General features: G+C 40.4%; 1 protein-coding gene across 2 annotated transcripts in view; it reads right to left on the bottom strand.

Moving 5' to 3' along the window:
• Positions 1–25,882, bottom strand: part of ITPR2 (inositol 1,4,5-trisphosphate receptor type 2) — a 604,865-nt gene that overhangs the window by 437,693 nt on the left and 141,290 nt on the right. For both annotated transcript variants that reach the window (XM_004006770.5, XM_060413298.1), the window contains exons 9-10: positions 22,249–22,344; positions 6,859–6,903 (exon numbers count right to left, since the gene is read on the bottom strand). In XM_004006770.5, the coding sequence (XP_004006819.2) occupies positions 6,859–6,903; positions 22,249–22,344 (141 nt within the window). The remainder of the gene's footprint in view (positions 1–6,858; positions 6,904–22,248; positions 22,345–25,882) is intronic.

Here is a 25,882-nt window from a genome sequence, read left to right as displayed (position 1 = left end):
AATTGTATTATAGACTTTGTCTATTTTATATCAAAATATCTGGCTAAATTGCTTTTAGGGCTTCCCAGGTGGCACGAGTGGTAAAGAATCTGCCTGCAATACAGGAGACGAAAGAGACACTGGCTCGATCCTTAGATGGGGAAGACTCCCTGAAGAAGGAAATGGCAGCCCATTCCAGTATTCTTGCCCGGAGAATCCCATAGACAGAGGAGCCCTGCAGGTGGGCTACAGTCCATAGGGTCGCAAAGAGTAGGATACAACTGAAGTGACTTAACATCCATACAAATTGCTTTTAAAGAAATCCAGCCCTACTGAGACTCACGTATCAGTTCAGTTCAGTCGCTCAGTCATGTCCGACTCTTTGCGACCCCATGAATTGCAGCACGCCAGGCCTCCCTGTCCATCACCATCTCCCGGAGTTCACTCAGACTCACATTCATCGAGTTGGTGATGCCATCCAGCCATCTCATCCTCTGTCGTCCCCTTCTCCTCCTGCTCCCAATCCCTCTAGCATCAGAGTCTTTTCCAATGAGTCAACTCTTCGCATGAGGTGGCCAAAGTACTGGAGTTTCAGCTTTAGCATCATTCCTTCCAAAGAACACCCAGGAGTGATCTCCTTTAGAATGGACTAGTTGAATCTCCCTGCAGTCCAAGGGACTCTCAAGCGTCTTCTCCAACACCACAGTTCAAAAGCATCAATTCTTTGGCACTCAGCCTTCTTCACAGTCCAACTCTCACATCCATACATGACCACAGGAAAAACCATAGCCTTGACTAGATGGACCTTTGTTGGCAATGTAATGTCTCTGCTTTTCAATATGCTATCTAGGTTGGTCATAACTTTCCTTCCAAGGAGTAAGCATATTTTAATTTCATGGCTGCAGTCACCATCTGCAGTGATTTTGGAGCCCAAAAAAATAAAGTCTGACACTGATTCCACTGTTTCCCCATCTATTTCCCATGAAGTGATGGGACCGGATGCCATGATCTTCGTTTTCTGAATGTTGAGCCTTAAGCCAACTTTTTCACTCTCCTCTTTCACTTTCATCAAGAGTCTTTTTAGTTCCTCTTGACTTTCTGCCATAAGGGTCGTGTTATCTGCATATCTGAGGTTATTGATTTTCTCCCAGCAATCTTGATTCCAGCTTGTGTTTCTTCCAGCCCAGAGTTTCTCATGATGTACTCTGCATAGAAGTTAAATAAGCAGGGTGACAATATACAGCCTTGACATACTCCTTTTCCTATTTGGAACCAGTCTGTTGTTCCATGTCCAGTTCTAACTGTTGCTTCCTGACCTGCATACAGGTTTCTCAAGAGGCAGGTCAGGTGGTCTGGTATTCCCATCTCTTTCAGAATTTTCCACAGTTGATTGTGATCCACACAGTCAAAGGCTTTGGCATAGTCAATAAAGCAGAAATCGATGTTTTCTGGAACTCTCTTGCTTTTTTCCATGATCCAGCAGATGTTGGCAATTTGATCTCTGGTTCCTCTGCCTTTTCTAAAACCAGCTTGAACATCTGAAAGTTCATGCGGAAGCCTAGCTTGGAGAATTTTGAGCATTACTTTACTAGCGTGTGAGATGAGTGCAATTGTGTGCACTCTTTGGCATTGCCTTTATTTGGGATTAAAATGAAAACTGTTCTTTTCCAGTCCTGTGGCCACTGCTGAGTTTTCCAAATTTGTTGGCATGTTGAGTGCAGCACTTTCACAGCATCACCTTTCAGGATTTGAAACAGCTCAACTGGAATTTCATCACCTCCACTAGCTTTGTTCATAGTGATGCTTTCTAAGCCCCACTTGACTTTGCATTCCAAGATGTCTGGCTCTAGGTGAGTGATCACACCATCCTGATTATCTTGGTCATGAAGCGCTTTTTTGTACAGTTCTTCTGTGTATTCCTGCCACCTCTTCTTAATATCTCCTGCTTCTGTTAGGTCCACACCATTTCTGTCCTTTATCGAGCCCACATACAGAAAAGGAGGTAATAAGATACATGAAGCAGTAGACACCATGGGGCGACAGCAAGTTGTACTCAGTTTAAACAGTTCAGTATAATTCACTTCATTTGCTCAGTCATGCCCAGCTCTTTGAAACCCATAGGATGCGGCACGCCAGGCTTCCCTATCCATCACCAACTCCCGGAGCTTGCTCAAACTCACGTCCATCAAGCCGGTGATGTGATCCAACCATCTCATCCTCTGTCGTCCCCTTCTCCTCCTGCCCACAATCCCTTCCAGTATCAGAGCCTTTTCCAATGAGTCAACTCTTTGCATCAGGTGGCCAAAGGATTGGAGCTTCAGCTTTAGCATCAGTCCTTCAAATGAATATTTAGTACTGATTTCTTTAGGATGGACTGGTTGGATCTCCTTGCAGTCCAAGGGACTCTCAAGAGTCATCTCCAACACCACAGTTCAAAAGCATCAATTCTTCAGCACTCATCTTTCTTTATAGTCCAAATTTCACACCCATACATGACCACTGGAAAAACCATAGCCTTGACTAGATGGACTTTTGTTGGCAAAGTAATGTCTCTGCTTTCTAATATTCAGTCTAACGGATCCTGGTGGGCTGCCATCTATGGAGTCGCACAGAGTCAGACACGACTGAGGCGACTTAGCAGCAGCAGCAGCAGGATAGTCACAGCTTTCCTTCCAAGAAGCAAGGGTCTTAATTTCATGGCTGCAATCACCATCTGCAGTGATTTTGGAGCCCCCCAAAATAAAGTCTCTCACTGTTTCATTTCCCCATCTATTTGCCGTGAAGTAATGGGACCTGATGCCATGATCTTAGTTTTCTGAAAGTTGAGTTCTAAACAAACTTTTTCACTCTCCTCTTACACTTTTATCAAGAGGCTCTTTAGTTCTTCTTTGCTTTCTGCCATAGGGCAGTGTCATCTGCGTATCTGAGGTTATTGATATTTCTCCTGGTAATCTTGATTCCAGCTTGTGCTTCATCCAGCCCAGCAATTCACATGATGTACACTGCATATAAGTTATATAAGCAGGGTGACAATATATCACCTTGACATACTCCTTTCCCAATTTGCAACCAGTCCATTGCTCCATGTCCAGTTCTAACTGGTGCTTCTTGACCTGCATACAGGTTTCTCAAGAGGCAGGTCAGGTGGTCTGGTATTCCCATCTCTTTAAGAACTTTCCCCAGTTTGTTGTGATCCACACAGTCAAAGGCTTTGGCACAGTCAATAAAGCAGAAGTAGATATTTTTCTGGAACTCTTTTGCTTTTTTTCTGTGAACAAGTGGATGTTGGCAATTTGATCTCTGGTTCCTCTGCTTTTTCTGAATCCAGCTTGAACATCTAAAAGTTCACAGTTCATGTACTCTTGAAGCCTGGCTTGGAGAATTTTGAGGTTTACATTCCTAACATGTGAGATGAGTGCAACTGTGCAGTAGTCTGAACATTCTTTAGCATTGCCCTCTTTGGGATTGGAATGAAAACTGACCTTTTCCAGTCCTGTGGCCACTGCTGAATTTTCCAAATTTGCTGACATATTGAGTGCAGCACTTTCACAGCATCATCTTTTAGGATTCAAAATAGCTCAACTGGAATTCAATCGCTTCTACTAGATTTGTTCGTAGTGATGCTTTCTGCGGCCCACTTGACTTTGCATTCCAGGTTGTCTGGCTCTAGGTGAGTGATCACACCATCATGGTTATCTGGGTCATGAAGATCTTTTTTGTATAGTTCTTCTGTGTACTCTTTCCACTTCTTCTTAATATCTTCTGCTTCTGTTAAGTCCATACCACTTCTGTCCTTTATTGATGCCCATCGTTGCATGAAATGTTCCCTTGGTATCTCTAATTTTCTTGAAGAGATCTTTAGTCTTTCCCATTCTATTGTTTTCCTCAATTTCTTGGCATTAATCACTGAGGAAGGCTTTCTTATCTCTCCTTGCTATTCTTTGGAACTCTGCATTCAACAGGGTATATCTTTCCTTTTCTGCTTTGTTTTTCGCTTCTCTTCTCTTTTCAGCTATTTGTAAATCCTCTTCAGACAACCATTTTGCCTTTTTGCATTTCTTTTTCTTGGGGATGATCTTGATCCCTGACTCCTATACAATGCCACCTCCATCCATAGTTCTTCAGACAGTCTATCAGATCTAATTCCTTGAACCTATTTGTCACTTCTACTGTATAATCATAAGGGGTTTGATTTAGGTCATACCTGAATGGTCAAGTGGTTTTCCCTACTTTCTGCAATTTAAGTCTGAATTTTACATAAGTTCATGATATGAGCCACAGTCAGCTCCTGGTATTGTTTTTGCTGACTGTGTATAGCTTCTCCATCTTCAGCTGCAAAGAATATTATCAATCTGAATCTGGCATTGACCATCCAGTGATGTCCATGTGTAGACTCTTCTCTTGTATTGTTGGATGACGAGTGCATTCTCTTGGCAAAACTCTTTTAGCCTTTGTCCTGCTTCATTCTGTACTAAATGGACAAATTTGCCTGTTAATGTAGTTATCTCTTGATTTCCTACTTTTGCATTCCAGTCTTGGGTGTTAATTCTAGAAGATCTGGTAGGTCTTCATAGAACTATTCAACTTCAGCTTCTTCCGCATTACTGGTTGGAGTATAGACTTGGATTACTGTGATATTGAATGGTTTGCCTTGGAAACAAACAGAGATCATGCTGTCACTTTTGAGACTGCACCCAAGAACTGCATTTCAGACTCTTTTGTTGACAATGAAGGCTACTCCATTTCTTCTAAGGGATTCTTACCCACAGTAGTAGATATAATGGTTATCTGAGTTAAATTCATCCATTCCAGTCCATTTTAGTTTGCTGATCCCTAAAATGTCGATGTTCACTCTTGCCATCTCCTATTTGACCATTTCCATTTTACCTTGATTCATGGACCTAACATTCCAGGTTCCTATGCAATATTGCTCTTTACAGCATCGGATTTTACTTCCATCACCAGTCACATCCACAACTGGGCATTGTTTTTGCTTTGGCTCCATCTCTTCATTCTTTCTGGGGTTATTTCTCCACTCCTCTCCAGTAGCATACTGGATACTACCAACCTGAGGAGTTCATCTTTCAGTGTCCTATCTTTTTGTCTTTTCATACTGTTCATGGGGTTCTCAAGGTAACAATACTGAAGTAGTTTGCCATTCCCTTCTCCAGTAGACTACATTTTGTCAGAACTCTCCACCTTGACCCATCTGTCTTGGGTGGCCCTACACAGTATGGCTCATAGTTTCACTGAGCTAGACAAGGCTGTTCTATGTGATCAGTTTGATTAGTTAAAACATTTAGTTATATCTTTTTTGTGCAATAATTTCAGACAATCAAAATTATTCGTTAGAATGTTTAAGATTCAGTTCAGTCAGTTCAGTCACTCAGTCATGTCTGACTCTTTGCAACCCCATGAATTGCAGCACACCAGGCCTCCCTGTCCATCACCAACTCCTGGAGTTCACTCAGACTCACATTCATCGAGTCAGTGATACCATCCAGCCATCTCATCCTCGGTCGTCCCCTTCTCCTCCTGCTCCCAATCCCTCCCAACATCAGAGTCTTTTCCAATGAGTCAAGTCTTCACGTGAGGTGGCCAAAGTACTGGAGTTTCAGCTTTAGCATCATTCCTTCCAAAGAAATCCCAGGGCTGATCTCTTTCAGAATGGACTGGTTGGATCTCCTTGCAGTCCAAGGGACTCTCAAGATTAGGTATGAAAGTATTGAGAAGTTTTGTTCTCTTAAGTGTGTTTTCAGATCATAAAAATTATTTAAACTTTCTATTTGGTCATATAAAATTAGTTTACTTATAAATTTTGAACCACTTCTAGATGTTTACTAGCTTTTGTGTGTCATGGAAAACAGGAGTCTCAGGGTTGCCAATTTTCTACTAAAAGAAGGGAAACTGAATCAGTTTAAAAAATAGTTCACAGTCTTTTCCTGTAGGAAACTGAGAAACAGGAGTTTGATTTTTAGGTCTTGTCCTTAGCTGTTTCTAAGGACAGCAGTTGCAGAAGTAACTTAAAAATATAACAACAATAATATGAATGATAATTAGACATACCAAAAAACAAAAAAAAAAGAAATCTAGCCCATCATCTGGGCTTTATTTATATCACATCAAAGTGTCCTGAATTTCTGAATTTTTAATAAGTTTCAGGTATATAGCATCATAATTCAACATCCTATAGTACACAGTGATGACTACCTATAGTACACAGAAGTCTAGTTACCATCTATCACCACACAGTTTCACTTGTACCCCAAACCCATTCCGTCTGGCACATCCCTTCCTCTCTAAAATTTTATTGAATTAAATCATGTTGTCATCATTAAGTCATTTTCTTTACAAGTGGGGATGAGATGAGCAGAATGAATAATAATAAGAATTTTTAATGAAAAATGATTGAGATCTTTTTGAGTAGCACATGGTAAAATATTAGAAACTAAAATTATCTACTTGCTGAATAGTTCAATTTCTTGCATAAATAAAACCCAAGTTATTTTGAATCAAAAATGATTTTTCCATTGTCCTATTTTAATATTAAGTCACAATTCCACTCCTCTTTCCTAATTTCTATACACTTCTGAAAACTAAACCTAGATGAAGCATACCTCTGAGACCCAGCTGCCTTCAGCACTCTATCATAAATAGCCTCCAAATTGCTAGAAATCTCCTTAAACACCCACGACTGATCATCTTCTTATACTCTAAGCCACCTCATCATTTACTTTTATCTTTGATCCACAAACTCTACTCAGAGTCTCTCTCTCAGAGTCCCTAGTCTTCAAATTGTTTACTAACTTTTCAGTTTGTTCATATAAAATATAAATAATATGCTTGTATTTTATGGAGAAAAAAAATAGTTCTACTCACCACATTTTTCCCTTCATTTTGGGCATCTCGATAATCAGGGTTAAGCTAAAAAAACAAACAAACAAACAAAAACTAGTTTTGAATTGCTATTAAAAGTACATTAACAAGAACATTGATCTTTAATTCCAGTTCACTATATTCCCAGAGAAGCCTGGTGTGCTGCAGTCCATGCGGTCGCAGAGTCAGACATGCCTGAACAACTGAACTGAACTGACCTGATACTCACCGGTGGCGAAGTGATCAAGAATCCGCCTGCCAATGCAGGAGACATGGGTTCGATCCCTGGGTTGGGAAGATTTGGAGGAGGAAATGGCAGCCCACTATAGTATTCTTGCTTGGAAAATTCCATGGACAGAGGAGCCTGGTGGACAGGCTTACAGTCCATGGGGTTACAAAGAGTTGGACACAACTGAGCACACGCATGCACACAGACAACATATACTTAACTAAATTTCACATAGAAAGAGGCTAAGGAAAAAGGTATTACCAAATACCTTCAAATCCGAGTGGCAGGAAACTAGAGGCAAAATACCAAAGCTATGGCCTTTGTTTATATCAAACAGTTGACATTTTTGAACAAGTGAGAGCTGACAATCTCACCTCCTAGGAATCATTAGAGAAACTTCATTTTGCCCACCACAAAACCTGCCATTGACCAATAATGCAGACACCAAGTTTTACAAGTAGACCAAAGGCAAGTTTTAACTGTGATTCAAGATCCTGCTGCATGTGCTATACACACAAGAAAAGAAAATCAAGCAAAAGAGGAACTATATATATACATATACACACACACACACACACACACATATATACATATACACACATACACATATCACCTATGTCAACTAATGCATGTGGATTATTTAACAAAAAAGAACTCATGTCTTTGGGTTGGGCTGTGGAATAGTTTGGGGGTCGTTCCAAAGAGAAGCATGAGATCTGGATATGCTGTGTGTTGGCCCACACATTTCCAGCTGGCTAGAATTCATAACTCCTGACTCCCACTGGACTTCAGTTTAGTTGCCCAGTCAGGTCCAGCTCTTTGCAAACCCATGGACTGCAGCATGCCAGGCTTCCCTGTCCATCACCAACTCCCGGAGCTTGCTCAACTCATGTCCATCGAGTCAGTGATGCCATCCAACCATCTCATCCTCTTTTGTCCCCTTCTCCTCCTGCTTTCAATCTTTCCACCAGGCTGCTGCTGCTGCTGCTAAGTCGCTTCAGTCGTGTCCGACTCTGTGCTACCCCAGAGACGGCAGCCCACCAGGCTCCCCCATCCCTGGGATTCTCCAGGCAAGAACACTGGAGTGGGTTGCCATTTCCTTCTCCAACGCATGAAAGGGAAAAGTGAAAGTAAAGTCGCTCAGTCATGCCCGACTCTTAGTGACCCCATGGACTGCAGCCCACCAGGCTCCTCCATCCATGGGATTTTCCAGGCAAGAGTATTGGAGTGGGGTGCAGTTTCAAAGAGGCGTCCTTGTTGATCATTTGGTTTATAAGCTGTTTTCTCAAAATAACGAGCTGTCCAGTTGAATGTAATCCTATTAATGTGAGTCAGTTTGTGTATATAATATGCAACACCAGGTAATTAAAGTCACCACTTAAGACATAAGGCTAGAGGTCTTTTTCAGTATGACATTTGGTTAGTAGCTCTGACAAATGCCCCTGCCACTTAATTGCTAAATATTAATGAAGGTGCTGGAAAAAGATAAAAAAGCAAAATACTCTCAATAACATTGAAGACTTAAACTGAAAACAACCTAAACCTTAAATATTCAGTGAATCGACAGTAATTATAAACCTGGAGGAGAGGCAATACCTCCCCAGTTGTCATCTCATGGCAAATCTCAACCTCACTTCAGGCTAGTGGCCAAGTGAACACAGTTCAGAAGATACTGGCTGCAGTTCCACGATTTGCCTGCTGACCCACAGAACCTAAGTATTCATCAACCAACAACCCATACAGAAGTGCTTCTCCATCCCTGAAAAGCTTCTAGGGAATGGAGCAGAAAATTTCCCCCCATCCTTCATCTGGGCTTCTCAGGTGGCGCTATTGGTAAAGAATCTGCCTGCCAACTCAGGAGATACAAGAGAATCAAGTTTGATCCCTCCGTCGGGAAGATCCCTTGGAAGAGGAAATGGCACCCAACTCCAGGATTCTTGCCAGAAGAATCCCATGGACAGAGGAGTCTGGCAGGCTACACACAGTCCATGGTGTCACAAAGAGTCAGACATAACTGAATATCTGATCACATCCTTCCATCCTCTCCATTACCTCTTTCTGCTTCTCATAATCAAAGAGATATAACAAAGCTCAGAAAGCAAATGGGCAGAAAGCGCAGGGAGCAAACAATGGCAGAGGGTTTTCTAAGAAGCTCTGCCTGAAGAATCAGTGAGAAGAGAAAAAACTGTAGCTGCTGCAGTCTGGAATCACACTGCATGATGATGGAGTTAAAGGGGAAATAGCAAAGGAGCCCGGAGAAGGCAATGGCACCCCACTCCGGTACTCTTGCCTGGAAAATCCCAGGGATGGAGGAACCTAGTGGGCTGCAGTCCATGGGATCGCTAAGAGTCAGACACGACTGAGCGACTTCACTTTCACTTCTCACTTTCATGCATTGGAGAAGGAAACGGCAACCCACTCCAGTGTTCTTGCCTGGAGAATCCCAGGGACGGGGGAGCCTGGTGGGCTGCCGCCTATGGGGTCGCACAGAGTCGGACACGACTGAAGCGACTTAGCAGCAGTAGCAGCAGCAGAGGAGCCAGGAAGAGACACAACTGCAAGAGATCCCAGGGATGCAGAGTCAATACCTGCTGGTAGGCAGGGACCCTATAGGCTGCCCTGCAGCTAAAGATTCAGCAAGAGGATTGAGAAAAAGCAAGAGGAACGAAAAGACCATCCACTCAAACCGTCTGCTTCGGAGGACAATAAGGGAGGAAAGCATGAAAAAAACAATATGGGACAGATTACAAAGTATGTTAAAACAGGGGGAATATATTCTCAGAGTCTTTCTGAGTATTATCTATGGTATGCCTGCAAGAGTGCTCAGTCATGTCCGACTCTTTGCAACCCCATGGACTGCCCACCAGTCTCCTCGGTCCACAGGATTCTCCAGGCAAGAATACTGGAGTGGGTTGCCATTTCCTTCTCCAGGGGGTTTTCCCCACCCAGGGATCAAACCTGTATCTCCTGCATTTCCTGCACTGCCAGGTGGATTCTTTACCCACTGAGCCACCTGGGAAGCCCAATATGATTCAAAATAAGTTTTCAGGAGATGGCTTGGCACATTCAAGAAAGTACAAGTAAACACTGCCTCTATATGAAGATAGCAAAATATGAACAGCTAAAAATATAATATGAAATAATAATATAAATAATAAAATAATTAAAAAGTAAAGAATCACAATATAAAAAGAAGCTAAATTAAGGGGAATTTCAATAATAATGAAAACATACATAAATACAAAATTAAAGTCCATGTCAGCAGCAGGAATAAACATAGCTGATGTTATAGGAAATGACTGATGGCAAAGAACAAAAATTGAACAGCTATCTTTCAACACAGAGGAAACATGTAAATAAATGAAAATTAGGAAAAAGGAAATAGTCATAGAGGACCAGAGAATGGGGTATCAACTAATGGACCTCCAGAGTACTAAAAGGAAGAGAAAATAAGTGAAACATAGGCAATGATCAAAGATAGTGGAAAATAAAGCTTTCCTCAGCGGAAGAAAGAACAGTGTATGCTGAGTTCATATTGCAGGAGTTTCCTGCAGACCATATTCGAGGAAAATCAACTAAAAAGACACACTCATTTGAAGATGATGGGAAAGGTGGGGAGGAACAATGGTAGGGATATAAAACTGAGCTAGAAATTAGGCTTAGACAAAAATGTATATCATGTAACAGGAGACTGGATTAGCAAAACATGGCATATTCAAGCAATGGCATACTAGTCAGCAATAAAACATAGAGCTGCTGATGTACATAACAAGGAAAGATCTCAAAAGTATATACCATGGAATATTACTCAATCGTAAAAAAAAAAAAAAAAAAAGAAGGAAATCCTGCCATCTGCAACATCATGGATGGACCTTGAGGGCATTATGCTAGGTGAAATAAGTTGGACAGAGATTGGCAAATACTGTAGGCTGCAGTCAACAGGGTCGCAAAGAGACAGACATGACTGAGTGACTAAGCATAGCACAGGCAAATACTGTATGATCTCACCTATATGTGAGATTGTGGCATCCAAAACAAAGAAACAAAAAAACAGAAAATGAACTTAGAGAACAGATTTGTGGTTACCAAAGGCAGGGATGGTTGTGGGAGAAATGGATGAAGGCAGAGTCAAAAGTTACTGTCTTCCAATGATAAGACAGTAAGTCCTGGGGATGCAATGTACAGCATGGTGACTACATTTAATAATACTGAATTGTATATTTGGAAGTTGCTAAGAGAGTGGATCTTCAAAGCTCTCATCACAAGAAAAAAATTTTATAACTGCGGTGATGGATGTTATCAAGATTTACTGTGGTGATCATTTCTATATGTGTGTGTGTGTGTGTGTGTATGTGTGTGTGTATGAAGTCACTTCAGTCATGTCCAGCTCTCTGTGACTGCATGGATTGTTGCCCGCCAGGCTTCCCTGTCCATGAGATTTCCCAGGCAACAATACTAGAGTGGATTGTCATGTCCTTCTCCAGAGGATCTTCCCAACCCAGGGATCAAACTTGTGTCTCTTGCATCTCCTACATTGGCAGGCACGGTTTTTACCACTAGTGCCTATATACATATATATATATATATCTTTACCACTACCACTATATATATATATATATATATATACACACACACACACCAAGTCATTATATTGTATACCTACAACTATGTCAACTATCTTTCAATTTTAAAGTGGGAGAAGACACACATGGTATGACTCCATTCATATGAAATCTAAGAACAGACAAAACACTAAACTATGCTTAAACAAACCAGAAAGTGAGTGGGGGTATAAGGGAGAGGAGTTGCCAGTCCAAGAGCCTCTGGACAGCAATCTTCCAATTTTCAGAGCAGACAGACAATGGATGGGGTGGAGGAGGGGTTATAAAATAGGAATCCAGTTACAAGTTGCCTCTTGGTGCCAGGCTAGTAACTGGGGAGATCTGAGGCTGAACTTTATTTTTCTATGGAGATGTGTACCTCAAGCTCCTTAAATTCCCTTGAATTATGATTAAATGAGTCAGTTCCAGAACAGTACTATTCTTGCTTTTGGAACCCAACAGTGAAAGGTAGAAAGTGAAAAGACAGTGTACTGATTAATCAAACTCAAAAAGACACACTTTTACTCAGTAGTAATGAAAGTTCCAACAAAGGGCACAGAAGGGGTTTATTCAGCTTTCTTAGTTAAGGAACACTGTTTTAGGGAATTTCGTGGAGGTTCAATGGTAGGACTTGGCTGTTTTCACTGCTAAGAACCGGGTTCAATTCCTGGTCAGGGAACTAAGATCCTGCATGCTGTGTGATGTAGCCAAATTAAAAATAAAATAAAATGCCTTTAACAAAGAGAGGATCATTGTTTTATTTTTTTCAGTTTGAAGAATTCAGAATTTTCTTTTAAATTAAAATATATATACTAAAATTATAGTTAAACTATATTCAAAAGGTATGCAGCAAGTTTAACCAGGATATATCGTATGGTCAAAGTTTTCATCCAATAAGCATTTGGACTAGTTGGTTACAGAAACTGTGAAGTAAATCAAATTCATGCTAGAAGCCATGACATATACATCACTAAAATGTGGACAAAAACAGGAATTAACGTACCAAAGTCAAACACAGAATCACATATACCCTTTAAGACACAGGTCACATTCTACGTTAAAGTCAGTGTTACTTTCTAAAATTGTCCTCACACATTTCACCCTTTTAGCATCACCCAGTCCAGTCTGTGACAGATGTGGGGGAACTGGATTCCAGACTCTGGTCTGGAAGGAAATACCATGGGTCTTAGGAGAGGTCACCTAACCCTGGAAGAACTGAGGATCCTCATCTGTAATAGAAAGAAGTCTATGACTAAAGCCTAATCATACTAATTCCATGTCATTAAATTAAAGAGGAGAGTGAAAAGTTGGCTTAAAGCTCAACATTCAGAAAACGAAGATCATGGCATCAGGTCCCATCACTTCATGGGAAATAGATGGGGAAACAGTGGAAACAGTGTCAGACTTTGTTTTTTGGGGCTCCAAAAAACAGATGGTGACTGCAGCCATGAAATTAAAAGACGCTTACTCCTTGGAAGGAAAGCTATGATCAACCTAGATAGCATATTCAAAAGCAAAGACATTACTTTGCTGACTAAGGTCCGTCTAGTAAAGGCTATGGTTTTTCCTGTGGTCATGTATGGATGTGAGAGTTGGACTGTGAAGAAGGCAGAGTGCTGAAGAATTGATGCTTTTGAACTGTGGTGTTGGAGAAGACTCTTGAGAGTCCCTTGGACTGCAAGGAGATCCAACCAGTCCATTCTGAAGGAGATCAGCCCTGGGATTTCTTTGGAAGGAATGATGCTGAAGCTGAAACTCCAGTACTTTGGCCACCTCATGCAAAGAGTTGACTCACTGGAAAAGACTTTGATGCTGGGAGGGATTGGGGGCAGGAGGAGAAGGGGATGACAGAGGATGAGATGGCTGGATGGCATCACCGACTCCATGGACATGAGTCTGAGTGAACTTCGGGAGTTGGTGATGGACAGGGAGGCCTGGCGTGCTGCGATTCATGGGGTCGCAAAGAGTCAGACACGACTGAGCGACTGAACTGAACTGAACTGAAGGAGGAGCAGAAGAAGGAACGAGTACCCAAATAAATCTATGGCTACATAAATTCACCAACATTAACCAAAGATCAAATAAATATATGCTTTAATATATGTTCTAATCATACTGCTGATCTCCTTCTATAACTATAACCATAACAGTAATTCAGCAATTAGACTAAGGATGAATAAAAAAATATATTTCTAAAGAAGGGGAAAAAAGACACGGTGATATGAAGCTTCCTGAATCTTTTAGGACTTTAAAGGAAGTATTTTCTTATGTTAAAAGATGAATTATAAATCTGGCATTGGAGAGAGAGATCTAATATGTTATTCAATCATTTACTCAATAAATATTAATAGAGCATCTAAATGGACAAAGAATGGTGGCATTAGGTATTTTCACAAAGACAAAAAGAATATGGTCCCTGACCACAAGACTCTACAATCTAGGAGGGAAAATAGACATAAATACAGTTAGCAGTAATACAAAATAGAATATGACAAGAGATACAAGACATGAATGAATAATTTATAAATCATAATAGGTCAGAAGAAGGAGCGATCTGTGGTGGGCAAATTTATTCAGGAATTATTCATGAAGGGACTTCACTGGCGGTACAGTAGATAAGAACTCGCCTGCCAATGCAGGACACAAGGGTTCAATCCCTGGTCCAGGAAGATTTCACACACAAGAGAGCAAATAAGCCTGTGCTCCACAACTCCTGAGGCCCACGCACCTAGAGCCTCGGCTCTGCAACAAGAGAAGTCACCAGAATGAGAAGATCACACACTGCAAGGAAGAGCAGCCCCAGCTCACCACAACTAGAGAAAGCCCAAGTGCACCACAAAGACCCAGCACAGCCAAAAAATAAGCAAACAAACAATTAATAAAAAAAAAGAATTATTCTTGGAGAAGGTAGCACATGAGTGAAGCCTTGAAGATAGGCAGAATTACAACTGGGAGAGAAGGAAATATTTTCTATATAAAATAGGTTCTCAGAAAGGAAATGCTGTACAGCACAGTGACCTTGACTCAATACTCCTGTAATAACCTATGGGCAAAGAATCTGAAAAAGAACAGATACAGGTATATTTATAACTGAATTCCTTTGCTTTACACTTGAAACTAACACAGCATTGTAAATCAACTATACTCCAATATAAAATTAAAAGTTAACAAATAAAATTTAAAATGAAAACTGGAAAAAAAAAAAAAACAGACAGACAGAAGGCTGGAATGAAGAAGACAAGCAGTACAAGGGGAGCTACTGCCAAATATCTGAGAAAATGAGCCTTGATCAGAGAAGGCCCGTAAATGTCACTTATAGAATATTTTTATATGCTTTTCAAGGTTAATTCTCCCCATACAATTATCCTAGTAGAAGCAACCCTTAACCCCATTTTCCAGGTGAGACACCTGGGGCACACTAAGTGAAGTACTCCATACAAAACCAAACCACTGAAGAGCAGCAGGTTATTCAGAAGCACCGGTCTGATGGTTCCAAAGCTCCATCTTTTAGTTCTGATAGCCAATGACTTCCCTCCCACCCCCATAATGAGGACTGGTATTATCCAAGGTAAGAAGGAAGGCCTAACCAATGGGGCTTTTTCTGCCACATGCTAAAGGGTTTGCATCTTCAGGAAGATTTTGCATATATCACTGGGAAAATGTTTGCAGAAACAGTGCACTAAAAACCCTCCCTTGGCCATAGTTAGCAGGAGATAGAGACAGATGATAAAAGGGACAATGTAACCAAGTGCAGGCCTGGAGTAAGTGGTGGTAGAGCCCCAGCATCAATAAAGATGCTGAAATAGAAAGGAAAAAGCGGATGGGAAAGATTCTACGGAGACAGAGTCAAGAGAACCCGAAGGTTGAGGGAGAAAACTGAGGGAGAAAAAGTGTTTATCATGACTCCCAAAGTTTCCACCCACAGCAAAGAAAACTTAGTCTCTCTGGGGAAACAATTTCATCTTAGATATGATTGTTGAGTTTCAATTGGCAGTGAAATATCTAAGATCAAAGTCATGGCCCACTGCAGCCAGGAGAATAAGTAACAGAAAGAGAAGAGAAAGAGCAAATAGGCACTAAACTTTTTTTTTAATTTTTAAAAATTATGTATTTATTTATTTGGCTGTATTGGGTCTTAGATGAGGTATGTGAGCTCTCTTAGGTGTGGCATGTGGAGTCTAGTTCCCTGACCAGGGATAGAACTCAGGCCCCCTGAACTGGAAGTGCAGAGTTTTAGTCACTGGACCACCAGGGAAGTCCTGAAATTAAGCTTTTAAAGGAATCTTCATTCAAGTGGCCAAAGAGGACTAGAATGAAGTCAGGCAGAGCATATGACAAGTTAGAATAGAAAAGTGGCAGAGAGACAGATTAATATCATAAGCACCGAGACAGTGAAAGTCATGGCTATACCACTTATTAAATTAAAGACAGCTGCAACTGTCTCTCGAAAGAATAGCAAGCAGCAGATGGCAAGCTGTAAGTCCAAAATTCATGTTCATTTTTGTAAAAAAAAAATATTATTTTTATAATGAAATGTCTTTTGATCAATTTTTATTATATATAACACCGAAGTCATAAAGTCAACACATGTATAATTTTAAATAATTATATGTTCCTCTTTCCAATGACAAGGCATTTCAGAGCCAGGCTATTACTGTTAGGGCCAGGAAAGAAGGGGAAAATAACATTTACAGGATGCTGACATGTACCAAGCATCATGTATATTTTGATATATATTTATTGTATATAAAGAGTCTGGTATGCATGTTCCTCTATTGTATATAAATTTTGTATACATATATATATATATATATATATATATACACACACACACACATACATATAAAGACCCTTTTCATATACTATGGCTGATAACATTTGAAAGAGAACCAAACATTGAGGTCTTTAAAACTACAGCCCTAATATACATAAGATCCTATGCTAATGTACAAGTCCTTGAGTACTAAGTTTTTAATTAACTAAAATCCAACTACGCTGGAGTTAGGAAATAAGTGTTTACTGCCATCTGGTGGAAGTCTGGCCTATCTACAGATAAATAAGCTAGTTGTCTTAAAATGGGCAATTACAAAATCTTAAATAAAATTATTTTTCACTGTCACTCTTGGGAAATGATTATCAAAAGTTAGTCCTTTAATAACATCCAAAGAAAGAAAATGCAGCAGATTAGAAATCGTGATATTTGAGTTATAATTCTTCTTACAGCTGTAGAAGAGCTATTTACTAAGGCTTTCATATTGTCCCTATTCAGATTATGATAAAATTACTTTCTCAGCCACAGACAGGATTGTGAACACTCCTGCACCAATAGGTGATACAAGAAAAAGATCTATGGCAAAATGGCAAGGAGTGTGCTGACAACCGTGCTGTATATTAAAAGCAAGGTTCAAAAGGGAGGGGATATATGTACACCAATGGCTGATTCATACTGAGGTTTGACAGAAAACAATAAAATTCTGTAAAAATTATCATTCAATTAAAAAATAAATAATTTTTTTTTAAAAAAGGCAAAACTATATGAGCATTTACTTCCGTTCATGTCACCTTATTTCTTGCATGGCCCACAGAAACTGACATTATAGAAGAAAGCCTAATAATACAGTCACAAATGCCCTGCTACCTAATTCACAAATATTTTGTTCCACATTTTGTCATGAGTTAGTAGCACTGTATAGTATTCAAAAATAAACCCTTAATTCGCTAAGACAACACTGTTGGAGATATTCAAACTGAGTAAGGGTTCATTTCTAAACCTTAGTTGACCTTAGTAATTTACAGAATAAAGTCTAAACAGTGTTATATCACATCACCATCCTAATTCCTAGATGTTTTCTACAATTCACACACATACACACACACAACATGGTGCCATTCTTGAATAGCTTGTAATTTACCTGTTTTGTCTCCACAGTTAAGACTACACAATACTCAGCACATGAAACAGTCTAATTTTCTTTAGTTTACCCTTCATTTCTAAACAAATAAGGTTATTACATTTTTCTGAATAACTTAGCCACCCAGTAAGCACTGGTTAAATAGAATATCAGATTAGGAAAGTATAAGTTAAAAATTTAGGTGTTTTTTCTCATATGTCCTTAGATTTAAGGTGGCAGCCCTTTAAACTTACTGAGAGATTTGTCATGAGCGTCTTTAAATGTTAATAATTTAAACCTTACACACAACCTGTTATCTCAGATATATATGTATGCTGGAAACAACTGACAAATAGATGTCCCAGTGATGAGTTAATATAATTCCCCTCCAGACTGCACATTCTTGAAGGACAAGGACAAAATGTTAGTCATCTTTGTTTTCTTCGCAATAACAGAACAGTGCTTTCACCTAGGAGGCAGTCAATAAAATGATTATGTAATTTCAGTATAACACACATCAGTTTCTCAACATTGGCACTAGTGGCATTTGAGCCCAGATCATTCTTTGTTGTGGGATCTGTCCTTCACTTTTTAGGATGTTTAGCTGCATCCCTAGCCTCTACCCACTAGATGCCAGTAGCTCCCTCTCCCCAACTGTGACACAATAAAAATGTCTCCAGACTGTGTCAAACACCCCCTGGGAAGAAGACCATCCTCCACTGAGACTCACTGACAGGGATGAAGCAACGCAAGTGTAGCATCCAGCCTGAATACTATCATTAACCTTGTTTCTTAACTTTGGACAAAATAAATCCCTTCTCTGACTCTGGGTTTCCTGTTTTGCCAAGCGAAATGCCTGGACTTAAAACTTCATTCTCTCTATGATTTATTCATTAGATTATTCAATACTTACTGAATATAAATTATCAGAGACTGTTCTAGTTACAAGGTACCCAGTGGTGATTCCCAAAACATTTTACCCCTTAAGTTATCTGATTGACAAAGAAATGTCAGTTATGAATAACAAAAGTAATAAGGATAAATTTTAAAATAATAATAAACACAACTACACATTTTCTTTCCCCTTCCTCCCAAAGGAAACAAAGGGACTTAATACTTACGAAATACCCTTTATGTACAAGATGCTTAAAATTCACAAGATATTCTTTAATTCCAAAAAATCCCATATGATATATATTATCACCTTTTTCACATACAAGGGAACTGAGGTTCAGAGGGGTCAAGTATTTGCTTAAAGGCAGAGAGATTGTGAGCAGTCTACCTGGGACTTTTCTTCCCACTACTCCAGGCTCTCTTTGCTGCACTGGCCAATATAAATACTATGAACTCAAAGGCAATTTAAGAATTGTATCATCCAATTGACCAGGGATGCCCAAGCATACTAAATTAATGTTTCAAACTATAAATAGGTGTGTTGAAAGTGGAAAAGTTTGAGGAAAAGAGTAACATGCCTCCAAATCTTGCCCTCTGATAGATCGTCCCCTAGAACAGCTCATCCATCTTACTGGATGGTAATGATAACCCTGTATGCAAGACAGCAAAAGAGACACAGATGTATTGAACAGTCTTTTGGACTCTGTGGGAGAGGGAGAGGGTGGGATGATTTGGGAGAATGGCAGTGAAACATGTATAATAACATATATGAAACGAGTCACCAGTCCAGGTTCAATGCATGATACTAGATGCTTGGGGCTGGTGCACTGAGATGACCCAGAGGGACGGTACAGGGAGGGAGGAGGGAGGCGGGTTCAGGATGGGGAACACATGTATACCTGTAGTGGATACATGCTGATCTATGGCAAAACCAATTATAAAAATTAAAAAAAAATTTCTTTTAATCTAATAGAACTCTTCCCTTCCTTTTATGACTCTGATTCTCCCCCTTCACAACCATTATACAAATCTCAGTCCACACCGCCTTCTGATTGCTGGCTTCCTCATCTCTTCCTCTGCCCCCTGCATTCTGGTCTTACTAAAAATGCTCTCAGTGAAGTCACAGATGACCATATTCTTGCCAAGTGCTGTGAAGACATTTTGTTCCTGACCTTTTCCGTAGCACTCCCTCCTTGTTGAAACCCTACCTTCTCTTGCTTGGCGCCGGTGACTCAGCCCATTTGATTTTCCTGTTGCTTGTGTGACTTCCCAGGCTGCCAGTCTTTCTAATTTTACTTAATTAAGAAAATATAAAGTTTAAATAGCTGACACGCGGCTGGTGACTACCATATTGGACAGTGCCACTCTGGAGTGGTCTGTTTTGAACACAGATTATTTAGAACGCTGCTCTTTAAGCGAAAGATTAAACACATTCTGCATGGCTTAATATATATGGCTTGAAAATACCAGCTACCCTACATTTCTGGCCCCATCACTCCCCTTCCACCTTCTAGCATCACTTCTTAACTCACATATATCTTATGTGTGATAGACACATGAATTACCCATGTGAAACTAGTTTGTAAAATAAACATATCTCCTCTGCCTCGCTGCCTGAACATGCTTCTCTCTCTTCCCCATCTGCCTTATTCATCCACCAGGCAGCTGCCCTTCCTTGTGCCCCCTACCACCCTCCACCAAGGGGTGTTGTACTTGAGTGTTTCCCCATTTCTAAGAGAATTTTAATCCTAATTTCTAATCTTTGGTAAGACACCCACTAGGCTTTTCTAATTCTTATTTTAGACAAGACTCTCTTACCTTACTGCTTAACTTTTCCAAAAAAAAGTTACTTCAAAACATTTATGGTATCAGCAGCCCATAAATTGTGAAGCTCTATTTCATTTAAGTGAGCCGATTCATTAAAATTGAGTCAGATATTTATAAAGGTAAGAATGCTTTCTACTTGCCATGTAATAAAATTAATCTTGCCAGCATTCCTTCCTGGTCACACATTACACTGAGCACTTTATATCATTTCATTCTCTTGATAAACTTATATAAATATTGTGATTATCCCCATTTTCCAGCAGAGGAAACGGGAGTTTAGAGAGATTAATTTGCCCAAATATGGTCTCAAATGTGTCTCAAATACAAATTCTATGATTTTCTTTTTTCCCATTCTCTAAGCTTAGGGAACCCTGAATAGCTTCTTCATATTCATTCATTCATTCAAAATGTATTCACCAAATGCTTTCAAAGTACCAGGCACTTTCCCAGGTACTGGGCATCCAGTGGTGATGTTAGCAAAAACAAAAAATTCCTGCCTTCAGAGAGTATATTCATTCTGACAGAGAAAGTCAGTAAGACATATAAAAAGTGAGAACGTGGGAAATACTATAAGGAAAACCATCACAGATTAACATGACGGAGAGGGTAATGGGTTTGAGTTCTACTTTAGACTGGGGTCAGCATATTTATAGAAACTTCCTGTTTGCACCACCTTTTTCGCATCAGCTTTCCAGCCCCACCTACTTACCCTCTGAAACATCCAAAAGCAAAAGTTAGATAATTAATACTAGACATTCCAAGACAAAATTCTGGTTTAGAATCCCAGAAGAAACTCTAAGTTGAAAAACAGAGTTAAGAGTAAAATGAATGGATATTTCATATATCTGAAAACAAAGATTTTCTATATAATACCATATATAAAATAAACAACAAAGATTTATTGTATAGTACAGGCAACTATGGGTTTCCCTTGTGGCTTAGCTGGTAAAGAATTCGCCTGCAGTGAGGGAGACCTGGGGCCTGGAGAAGGAAAAGGCTACCCACTCCTGTATTCTGGTGTAGAGAATTCCATGGACTAGTACAGTCCATGGGGTCACAAAGAGTAGGACACAACTGAGTGACTTTCACTTTCACAGGGATCTATATTCAATATCTTATAATAACCTATAATAGAAAAGAATTTTTAAAAGAATATAAATACATATATATAGATACACAACATGTATATTATGTATGTATAACTGAATCACTTTGCTGTAAATGTGAAACACAATATTATAAATCAACCATGCTTCAATTTTAAAAAGATTTAAGAAAAAATAAATTTAAAATTATAACAAATATTTTCAAAACTAGTTTTAAACCAGATAACTAACCTTTAATTAAATCATTCCTACAGCTTCAGTGCTGTTATTTCTACCACTTTTCACTCTGTTAACATGCATTTAGTGGAGAAAGAAAAGACCTTTCTACATTTTTACCATTTTTATTGACAGTTTTAAGACAGTGCAATATCTCGGCGGTGGGGCGGGGGGGACCCCTTCCTTTCTAATGGTTTGAACAATGAAAGCCACCCACCAGTGAAAGAATAGCCACAGAACATCAATCTGAAGCTATCTAGACTACACCACACCAACTATGAGCTGATCAGGATTCCAAATCAGACATTCTGAAAGAGTGAAGTCAAACAGGAAGTCTCAGGATGAATCCACACTGGTGCAAATCAGATACCCTCTTCCAAATACCCTTACAGCAAACCAACCACATGGTTCTGTTGTGGTGGTTGCTGCTGTTTTTATTTTCAAAACAAAGATTATTTTAAGACTTCAATTAATATTTACATTTTGAGAATAGCAGACATGCCAATCCAGTACTTGATTAGCAATAATCAAATGTGCACAATAACTGTTCCTACAAATACATCTTCTCTATTGCCTGTTTTACTATTTCTGAATCAGAGATTTTACAACACTATATCCGTTAATCTTACCTCCGCAGCTAAATAGTTCCCGGTTGCAAGATGTTTAAATCTGAACAAGCTGTTCCACTGTCCTGCACCCCCACGGCATGGATCATGATGAACTACCTACAGACAAAAAGAGAAACAAAAATAATGGCTAAAAGACATGCATGTTCCTGGCAAGCAAATCTCAACAGGTTACATGGGGTACCCGCATGTTCACGTTAAACTTCTCAAACCTAATATACCTTTTCAGGAGTCCAATGTAGCAGAAAACAAGATTCCCCATAAATAAGTAAGAGAACAGTTACCTTACTAGGCTTGGATGATTCTCATGTCTCATATCTGCAAATACAGCCTTACTCCAAAAGACATGTTTCCAGGCCCAAACTGGAAATACTGTGGGGCTTCCTCACATTTGTTATTCATTCACTCAACAGATTATGTTAAGAGTCCACCAGGTGCCAGGTACTCTTCTGGGCAATAGGGACCAGAGCAATGAATAAGACTAAGCTTTCAATGAATAAGATTTGGCAACACCAGCAGGAAATAGAGTGCGTGATTGAGCACCTAGAGAAGGCTCGTGCTTGTGCTCAGTCGCTCAGTCGTGTCCTCCTCTTTGTGACCACATGGACTGTAGCCTGCCAGGCTTTCCCGTCCATGGAATTCTCTAGACAAGTATACTGCAGTGAGTAGCCACTGCCTCCTCCAGGGTTATCTTCCCAAACCAGGGGTCAGACCCACGTCTCCTGCATTGGCAGGTGGATTCTTTACCACTGAGTCACCAGGGAAGCTCCCTACAGAAGGCTACTTTGGATCAACACGGCAGTCAGCATGGGCACTCTGATGGAAAAGAATGAGACGGTGATGCAGCGAGACTGGAAAAGATCATTCCAGGCAGAGAGACCACAAAGCCAAGGCCTGGAAGTCTGGACTAATTTAATTCCTGGCTCTTTCCGTGTGTGGCTTGTTTAATACCACGTCCTCTGATACCTGCCCCAGATGCTGAGCCATTAGGTGCGCTGAAAGTGAAAGTGGTGGAAGGTCTGAAACTGTGGCTTATGACAAGCAGCTCAGTGCTGGAGCAAAGTTCAAGTTCTCCAGTTCGGAGACAACTGGTTTTGGGTCCCACCAATGATCCATTCCAGTATTCCTGCCTGGATAATTCCATGGACAGAGAAGCCTGATGGGCTACAGTCCATGGGGTCACAATGAGTCAGCTACAACTGAGCATATATGTTCTTGACATTAATGACTATGGTCTGATCAGAGCAAGGAATGTAACATCTCAGAAGCCTGTTTCCTCATGTACTGCTGCTGCTGCTGCTAAGTCGCCTCAGTCGTGTCCGACTCTGTGCAACCCCATAGAGGGCAGCCTATCAGGCTTCCCCGTCCCTGGGATTCTCCAGGCAAGAACACTGGAGTGGGGTGCCATTGCCTTCTCCAATGCGTGAAAGTGAAAGCGCTCAGTCGTGTCCGACTCTGTGCAACCCCACAGACGGCAGCCCACCAGGCTCCCCCGTCCATGGGATTTTCCAGGCAAGAGTACTGGAGTGGGGTGCCATTGCCTTCTCCGTCTTCATGTACTAAGTAGGTTTAATTCATAGGATTGCTGTGAAGAGTAAATATCACAAAGGCATATTAGAGTGTTCAGATAACTTTCCACTGTTCTTCAGATCACCTTCTTCTTTTTGATATCCTTTGCCTCCTGCCCCAGCCTCAATTCTGTGTGCTAATGTATGAAGTGAAAGTGAAAGTGTTAGTCACTTAGTGATGTCTGACTCTTTGCGATCCCATGGATTATTGCCCTCCAGGCTCCTCTGTCCATGGAATTCTCCAGGAAAGAATACTGGAATGGGCTGCCATTCCCTTCTCCAGGGAATCTTGCTGATGAGGGATCAAACCCGGACCTCCAGCACTGCAGGCAGATTCTTTACCATCTGAGTCACCAGGCAAACAAATGTATAGAACTTTCCAATGCCTTTTGCTAGACTCCAGCCCCCATTTCTTCCCATACTCCAAAAGCTCAAATGAGATAACTATGAAAATACTTCAAAGTGGATAAAGTCTTACAAAAATACTCCCTTTATGGCCAAACACCTGCTTATCCTTCAAAGTTCAGTTCTCAAATCAACCTTTTTCCACTAATCCTTTGCTAATCCCACCCCCATCATGATCTTGTCAATATTTGAACTCTTCCTCCTTTAGGAGAGACATCTCTGAGAATCCGATAAAATCCATGAGCTGTCTCACATACACACATACTCTCACACAACTTTTGTATACAACTGCTGGAGGTTAATAAATAACTTGACACTCACCAGGGATCACAGACTAAGAACTCCTGCCCTCTACATTAGCGGGTCTAGCAATAGTAGTACATACAGCTCCCTAAAGGACAATTTGGAGTCAGGGAAGGGAGCACATTTTCATTTATCACAGTGATTTTTGAGGGATGCTACTGGAATGAATGAACAGTGGCCAAGATATTAAATATCCTGCAATTCACAGAAGCGTATAAGCATAGGCTAGATACTGTGTGTGACACTCAGGACCATCCCCATCCTTCTAAGGGCCCTGCTGTATCACCAGGATAGGAAGCAGAGGAGAGTGAAAGAGAGAATCCTCTAACGGCTCCAATAAAGGTGGCAGTAGCTGCCTTGCAGGGCCTCCCACAGGGAGGCGTCGGGGAGCACTCCTGGGCCACAGGAAGAGGCAGCCCTGGCTTCCAGCCCTACCAGTTCTTTACATAAAACCATATTCTTCATCCCACTTTTTCCCATCCAGTCCTTCCAACAACATTGAAACCAATTTCCAATTTTAAATATCTGTCTGCTTTAAACACCTGATGCTCAGGCTTCCTGAACTGAAGCCTGGTTGATGTAGCACACCCATACAGAAACGTCCCCTAGTATCACTTTCAAATCTCCAACAGAAATAAAACCTACCACAAATATAAACTGCTAGTGCTCTAACATGTAATCATACGGAAAAGCTTTTACATCAAGTTATATGAAAAGGCCAATCATTTTAGAGACATTCACTGTGGATAAGGAAGCTTACCTGAATCCAAGACATTATGTCAAAATTACTGAATAATGTATTCACTCTCTCCATTCTGACTGCTCAATGGATCATAACATTTCCAACCAAGCATTTTGTTGGGAAGGATATTGGTGCAGTGGCAAAATTACATCAAGAGCTATAAAACTAACAGCAAATATATAAGAGGGAAGATACAAAACTTCTTTTAACAGAGTTGAAACAAAACTCACTGTGTAAGGAATTTGCTATATAACTTTTCCAGCACTGTATTTTGCTAATAAAATTTTAAAATAGCATTTAACAGTACTGCTGAAAGAAAATGAAAGGTGAAAGTGTTTGTCAGTCGCTCAGTCGTGTCTGACTCTATGCGACCCCATGGACTGTAGCCTACTAGGCTACCCTCTCTGTGGAATTCTCCAGGCAAGAATATTAGAGTGGGTAGCCATTCCCTTCTCCAGGGGATCTTCCCAATCCAGGCATCAAACCTGGGTCTCCTGCATTGCAGGCAAGATTCATTACCAACTGAGCCACCAGGGAAGCCCTATCCCCTATATTTTGAAAATTCTTAGAGCACAATGGTAAGAAATCTATGGAATGAAAAAATGTTTAACTATGTATT

This window comes from Ovis aries, chromosome 3, assembly GCF_016772045.2.
Source record: "Ovis aries strain OAR_USU_Benz2616 breed Rambouillet chromosome 3, ARS-UI_Ramb_v3.0, whole genome shotgun sequence".
Lineage (NCBI taxonomy): Eukaryota > Metazoa > Chordata > Mammalia > Artiodactyla > Bovidae > Ovis > Ovis aries.
The sequence above is the reverse complement of the archived record's forward strand: the minus strand, read 5'-3'. Positions and strand labels throughout refer to the sequence as shown.